Source organism: Zea mays, chromosome 5 (genome assembly GCF_902167145.1).
Source record: "Zea mays cultivar B73 chromosome 5, Zm-B73-REFERENCE-NAM-5.0, whole genome shotgun sequence".
Classification (NCBI taxonomy): domain Eukaryota; kingdom Viridiplantae; phylum Streptophyta; class Magnoliopsida; order Poales; family Poaceae; genus Zea; species Zea mays.
This window is the reverse complement of record NC_050100.1, coordinates 14,609,323-14,616,566: the sequence shown is the minus strand read 5'-3', so window position 1 is coordinate 14,616,566 and position 7,244 is coordinate 14,609,323. Positions and strand designations below refer to the sequence as shown.

Sequence of the window (7,244 nt, the reverse complement as noted above, 5' to 3'; positions counted from 1 at the left end):
GGTGCCACATGAAGACAAAGCTCCAACGGTCGAAACCGTCAGAACCCTAATGGTTGGGTGACGTGGCTGACGCACCGGACACTGTCCGATGCACCCATCGATAGCAGCCTGGCTCAACAGTTGAATTGGTGGTTGGGGGCTATAAATACCCTCCAACCACCTCCACTCCAACCATCCAAGCATTCATTACTGCATATTCAATACAAGAGCAATAGACACCACTCCAAAGACACAATTCAAGTGATCGATCCGCTCAAAGTCTACAATTCAACTCTAGCGCATTTAGACTTGTGAGAGGATCATTTGTGTTTTCCTTGTTGCTCTTGTTTGCTTGGTTGGCTTTCTTCTTCCTCATTCTTGTTCTCAAGAAACTTGTAATCAAAGCAAGAGACACCAAGTTTGTAAGTGGTCCTTGCGGGGTCTAAGTGATCCGGTTGATTAAAGAGAAAGCTCACTCGGTCTAGGTGACCGTTTGAGAGAGGGAAAGAGTTGAAAGAGACCCGGTCTTTGTGACCACCTCAACGGGGACTAGGTTCTTTAGAACCGAACTTCGGTAAAACAAATCATTGTGTCATCCGCTTTTATTTTCTTGGTTGATTTGTTTTCCTCTCTCCCCCGGACTCGGATTTATTCTAACGCTAACCCCGGCTTGTAGAATTAAATCGTGCGACTCAAGATATATAGAAAAATTTACACGACTGTCGCATGGAAACTTTTCATGGCACCACTTGATGTATTTCCTTTCTTGATACTTTCCTTTTCATTTTTCAATTAAAGTTGTTACTCATTTTATCTTTACGGACACTGAGTATACACTAGGAGCAAACTTGTTAGTAACTTTATTTGTTTTGTCATCTAATCATCAAAACCCTCAACTTGGGGGTGATTTCACTTACAATATGACCAATCTCAACTCCTTTACGGAATGCCGATAGACACATATTCTGGACAATCACAGTCTCCCGTGCAAAACGAGGGTAAACCCGTCAATTTGCGTATGGACGTACCGTCCGCACGTGAGCACAAACCGTCTGGTCCAACGATCGTCGACCCCATTTTTTTGAACCGAATTACTGGAATCCGCGTCTAAGCCACCACATCTCATGATACTATATATTAATACAGTATTATATTTAGTATATACGATGATATGGTAAAATAACATATGATACTATATATTAATACAGTATTATCTTTAGTATATACGATGATATGGTAATTTTAGATATTGTGATAAGAAACTATATAGGTTGGAAATAGCCTAAGGTGAGGCGAGTACAGCCCCGGCACACAACCAATCACGGTGACGCTCTAGGATTGGGCCATTTGGTGTGGCACTGTAGCGAGGCCCAGCTCGGTCCATGAGCAGCATTCTGGTCGGCTTGACAGATCCATCACGCCATCGGCAAAAATATCTGGCTCTCGAGAACCCTCCCGGTCCCAGCGCGGTAGGCCCACCTCGGGATCCTTATCCTCCGGTCGGACCGTTGTTTGCGCGGTCGCCGCCCGATCCGATCATGACGGCGCCCGTCACGTCCGTCGCGCTATAAATCTGCGGGGTAGGGCTTCCTCACTCCCTCGTGCTCTCTCAGAGGTGGGCTGGCTTCTCCTCCCCCTCTTACCAAGTCCTCCTCGGGTTAGGGTTCCTTAGGGTTTTGTGGAGGGGCGATGGCGGCGGCTGATGTGGAGTACCGTTGCTTCGTCGGCGGGCTTGCCTGGGCCACCAGCAACGAGTCGCTGGAGAATGCCTTCGCCTCCTACGGCGAGATCCTCGACTCCAAGGTCTGCTTCGTCCTCGCTAGGTTTCATTTCGCGGTCTGTTTGTGCCGTTGGGGCTAGATCCGGGTCGTGGTTCAACAGATCTGCTTCGTTTTGGTACAGATCTGCGTTCGCTCGAATCGAGCATGACGTTTTCATGTGATTATGCAGGTCATCACCGACCGGGAGACGGGGAGGTCCCGCGGCTTCGGCTTCGTTACCTTCTCCTCCGAGAACTCCATGCTCGACGCTATCGAGAACATGAACGGCAAGGAGCTCGACGGCCGTAACATCACCGTTAACCAGGCCCAGTCCCGTGGCGGTGGCGGTGGCGGCGGTGGCTACGGCGGCGGTCGCGGCGGCGGCGGCGGTTATGGTGGCGGGCGCCGTGACGGCGGTTATGGCGGCGGTGGCGGCTACGGCGGTCGGCGCGAAGGTGGCGGCGGCGGCTACGGAGGCGGTGGCGGCTACGGCGGTCGGCGCGAGGGTGGCGGTGGCGGCTACGGCGGCGGTGGCGGCGGCGGCTGGAGGGACTGATGTGTGGGCCCATCCTGGCTTCGGCCGAGTTATCTTATCTATCTATAGTATCGTGTTACCGTTCGCTTCTGTCACCGTGTTAGTGTCCGTTCTACCTTTGGATTAGGTGTTGGTACCCTGTTGTTCGCTTTGGTTGCTCCCGCTATGAAACGAGACGAGAGAAGAATGAGCAAGGTTTTTGTTCGCAGCTATTTTTGTCCAATGATATTGATATATTGTTCCCCTGTCTGTTGCTGGATTGTTGTGTGGCTATACAAATATCATCAAACTGTTACTCCGAGAGCCCTATAAATATCAAACTTCCAGAACACAATACAGTAAAGTACACGATAACAGATCCAAAGAATTCGCCGCTTCGATGCACCATACAGGCTCCCAAAAAATCAACTCAAGCTAGCTCAGTTTCGAGAGGGCCGTTCAAACAAGGCGTGCCTTCAAACAAACTCCATCATCACTAGCGATGTTTACAGGCACCACAAGTCCACAACTAGCACCGACGCTTCAAACACCATCAATCGACTCTACAAATATCAGCACAGGACCTTACAAATATCATCAGTATAAATATCATCATACAGGATAGGACGCTACAAATATCATCAGCACAGAACCTTACAAATATCATCATTTTAGGACGGTAGATCTGAGAAAAGGCGATGCATCGCTCGTTCTGAATTCAAAGCATTCTTCAACTTGTGGAACTCGGGTGGACCAAATTGGAACTATGAGCTCAAACTATTCCTTCAGGAGGAGAATGCCAACTGGTGGTTTGTCTCGGGCAGGAAAAAAATCTCATTCGCTGATGTGGTTAGGCGCCCGCCTTTGACTGGAGCAAATGCTGTCCCAGTTCGTCGACATCGTCGTTCTTCCTGTTCAGCTGGAAAATTGATTGCTCCGAGGACCTCTGTTTTCAATAGACTGGGTTTTCCCTTCGGAGCTCGGGGTCCGAGGTCTCCTGCCAACTCCTCGACCTCGGGGGCCTCGTCGCGTGATCTTCATCGTGTGTCTGCCTCTACGGCGGGTTCTCCCAGGCCTAACGGGTGCAGGAATGGGCGCGGATGTCGGGGCTGTGATGATTGCTCCCTTTCAAATTCAAAGTCAATCTCAAATTCAACTGTTGCGCGGCATTGGCCTCGTAGGTTGTAGTGGCGGCCCATTCTGCGTAGCGGGCCCCTCAGGCATGAACTTGGGCCTGGAAGGATGGATTTGTCGGGCTCGGTTACCTCAGCCTTGCACTGCCTTTTTTGTAAAGCCAGGGGACATTTGGAATTGTTCTGCAAACGTAAAAAATCAGAATTTGGTTTCCCTCTCTCCTCGTTCCCTTCCTTCGAAAGTATCTGCCCTTTGGAAGGGTCACCCCGTCCCTTGGACTTCGGGTCCTGGTTCCGCTCGTCCTCCAGGTCTCTGACGGGTGGGACTCCGCCTTCTTATGCCTCCTTTGGTGAATTCGCCGAAGCGGTTTCATTATTAAAAAAATCCGAACAGGCGCCAGAAACGTCCTTGGAGCTCGCGTTGGGTGTCACTTCAACAAAACCCCAACCTGCTTCTCCACCCTTTGCTCTCCGGCGATCGTCTGAGAATCTGTCAATGGCGTACCGGCGCGTGGACCCGGGGCCGTTCCTCCCTCCAGGATTCAGCGCCGCGGTGGTCCACCACCGTGGGATTATGGTCAGGTCAGTTTCGCAGCGTTTGCCGCCATTTCATGAGGACTGGGCGATTATAAATATCCATCCTTTACCGGAGCACGAGGTCTTGTTCCCTGCGGTTAGGGATGTGGTCAGGGAATACCTTGTTGAGCACCAGAGGGTTGGTGTCCGTGCCATTCAGCGCTCGCATTTGGGACAAGTGTTGGTGCAATTCCGTAGTGTGCTGGAGCGGGATAACTTGGTTCTTCTTGGTCCCCAGCAGTATTTGGACGCTACTTTCACCGCGGTCCGTCACAATGATGCCTGGAACCACCGTGCCCTTCTCTTCAACCATGAATGTTGGCTTATGCTTCTGGGGTTTCCCTTGGATTATCGTTCTTCAGAGTACCTGCAGGCCGCCATTGGGGCGTTTGGGAGGTTGATTCTGTGGGAGGAGGACCGAAGCAATATCTTTAGAACCCTGCTCCGTGTTCGGGTCACTTCGCTTGAGGAGGTTCCCCAATTTATTGTTTTTTCGGAGGCCGAGGGTTTTGCTGGGGATTCCTGGACGGTGCAATGTGAAATTATCCAGCAGCTTATGCTTGGCGGTCAGGCTCAGGATGAGGACCCCATCCCTCCCCCGCCTGAGGATGGTCATCAGCTCCCCCTGGCCTTCTTCGGGCTGGGCCAACCTTTGCCCCCGGCTGGGCTTGACCTTAACTTCCCTCCAGAGCCTGAGGGTGGAATGTTGCCGGCTCAGCAGGACGAATTGGGGCATGGAGAGTGGGATCAGTGGATTGTGAATGAGCAGCCCATTCAGCAAGACCCCCAACCCCCCTTGCCAGATGAGCAACACATTCAGCAGGAAGAGCTGCAACACAGCAATCAGCATTCTGGCTTGTCGTCTGATAGCTCCATTGGTGCTGGTCAGCTTGCACCCCCCGCGAATGGTCATCCTGCAGTGAATGGTCATGCTCTGATTGGGAACGGAATGGAAATCAATGCTGCCCCCTTCAATGGGCCACAGGAGGTTGATGGACCACCACCTCAGGTGGATCAGGCCCAGGATTTGGAGGTTGAGCTCCCTCAGGTCCCGGTTGATGGGCCTAACAACATTCACCATCAGAATCTGGAGATGAATCTCATGCTGCATCAGGACTGGCAGCCTGACCCAGCCTTTCAGATGATTGAGGAGAGGAATAGAGCTGTCCAGTTCTCTAGGCTCTGGGCCAAATTCTTTGCTCCGGCTGGACCGACTGATCACTCGGTGGGTGTCCCTGAGAAGTGGGCACCTTTTTTCCTTTCGAATCTTCTTCAGCCGGAATCTTTCAACTGGTCAAAGACTTTTCTTCTGTCAGGTATCCCTTTAAAGTTGCTGGAGCAAGGAGTGAATTCCATTCCTTTTGTGGTTCCTAAGGATTGCCCAGTTGAACCCTCCCTGGGGGATGTCACCTCTGGGGCCTCCAAGGATTCCACTGGTTCTGGTAGGCTGACCCCAATCATTGCAGAGACAGGGCTCAGAAGAAGCAAAAGATTGAAGGAATCAAGTGACGGGTTCAGGCATGGGGCATGTCCAAAAAGGAACTGCCTCATGTGCCAGCATAACTTCGATGGGCCACCCCCGCTGTCCTCCAAGGTGCTGAGGAATCTGGGAACCAGGCTTTGCAACCTGTCTGAGGAGGAACTGTCTGAGCAGAGGCTGAAGCAAAAAAAATCGTCTGTGGGACCTGTTGGGCCGCGGAAGGTTGACAGGAAGGACCTGACAGATGAGAAAACTGACGATTCTTCTGATGAGGATCAACAAGATAATCATTAGGTGGATGCTGGGGGATCTGGGCTTGTGTGTGAGCCCCATTAAATTTTGGATGTACTTGGTTCTTCTTTTGGTTCTTGCAGGTCTTTTGGACTATGGGATGGCACCTGGGCATGCCTGTTTTAATTCTCTGTTAATATGTGGCATGTGGACTAACTTGGATTTTATCCACTCGTGTGGATATGTCCCAAAAACTTCTGGTGTTATCAATGAGTAATCCCAATTCTGTTAATTTCATGGAGTGGTCTGTGCTGAGCCACAACGTTAGAGGAATTAACTCTACCGCCAAATGGAATGCTATTCGTTGTTCTATTAGAGATGCGGGTTGTGAGGTTGTTTGTTTGCAGGAAACAAAGAGGGAATTCTTTGATCTGGCCTATCTTAAAAACTTTTGCCCTGCCCCTTTTGATTCTTTTACTTTTGTCCCCTCGATGGGGAACTCGGGCGGATCTGTTATCATTTGGAAGAGCTCTAGGCTTACAGGACATGTTATCTTTCAAAATAATTATGCCCAATCGGTGGAGTTCACTTCAAGCTTGTCGGCCTGCTCCTGGATTATCACCAATGTTTATGCTCCTTGCACCCCTCATGGGAAAATTGATTTTCTCAACTGGCTGCATAATATTTCTATGCCCCCTGACAAACTTTGGCTCCTAGTTGGTGATTTCAATTTAATCCGTCGGCCGGAGAATAGAAATAGAATTGGGGGGATATTAACCTTATGCTGAAGTTCAATGAAGCGATAAGCAATTTAGATTTGATTGAAATCCCTCTTCACGGGCTCACGTACACCTGGTCGAACAGACAACAGGAACCACTACTTCAGAGGCTTGATTGGTTTTTCATCTCGCAAGAATGGTCGACTGTCTTCCCAGACTCCTATGCTAAGACAATGCCACGGGACATTTCCGACCATGTTCCTTGCTTGGTTTCATTTAAGTCCAAAATTCCTAAACCTACAATATTTCGGTTTGAGAATTTCTGGCTTGAATTGGATGGTTTCATGAACCTTTTTCAAGCTACTTGGAATGGGATCCCTAGCATTCCCGACAAGGCCAAGAATCTGACTGCCAAGTTCAAATTGGTTAGGAAAGTTCTGAAAGAATGGCAGAGATCGCTGCCAAAAATAGATATAACGGTGAAGAACATTAAGTTGCTAATTGAGCTTATTGACATCATGGAAGAACACCGGGATCTTGCTGTTGAGGAATGGAACTTCAGGGAAATCCTGCAACAAAAAGTGGCTGAGTTGCTTAATATTCAAAAAATTTATTGGAAGCAGCGTGCGGCTATTAGGTGGGCTACTGAGGGAGACATCTGCTCTCGCTTCTTTCACGCCCATGCCACCATTAAACACAGGAAAAATTCAATCTCTACTTTGACCGATGACAATGGGACCATGTTCTTTGAACATGAACATAAGTCTGATCTTCTCTGGGAGGCTTTCAAGTGCAGACTGGGGTCGTCCGACTTTTCTGACATTGGGTTTGACCTATCAGAAATTTTAACTT

General features: G+C 49.7%; 1 protein-coding gene across 1 annotated transcript; it reads left to right on the top strand.

Annotated features, from left to right (window-relative positions):
• The first annotated feature begins 1,586 nt into the window (after positions 1 to 1,586).
• On the top strand, positions 1,587 to 2,481 carry LOC100194217 (responsive to abscisic acid15). The gene is made up of 2 exons (NM_001138691.2): positions 1,587 to 1,782; positions 1,930 to 2,481. Exons 1-2 carry the CDS (start codon positions 1,669 to 1,671, stop codon positions 2,293 to 2,295), a joined length of 480 nt encoding a protein of 159 aa, NP_001132163.2. The 5' UTR covers positions 1,587 to 1,668; the 3' UTR covers positions 2,296 to 2,481.
• Positions 2,482 to 7,244: the final 4,763 nt, after the last annotated feature.

What these genes read in the sequence shown, in the direction of transcription:
- LOC100194217 (NM_001138691.2), top strand. Translation starts at nt 1,669, where the DNA reads ATGGCGGCGGCTGATGTGGAGTACCGTTGCTTCGTCGGCGGGCTTGCC. An exon ending in GCGAGATCCTCGACTCCAAG is followed by an intron (nt 1,783 to 1,929) that starts GTCTGCTTCGTC and finishes GTGATTATGCAG; the next exon opens with GTCATCACCGACCGGGAGAC.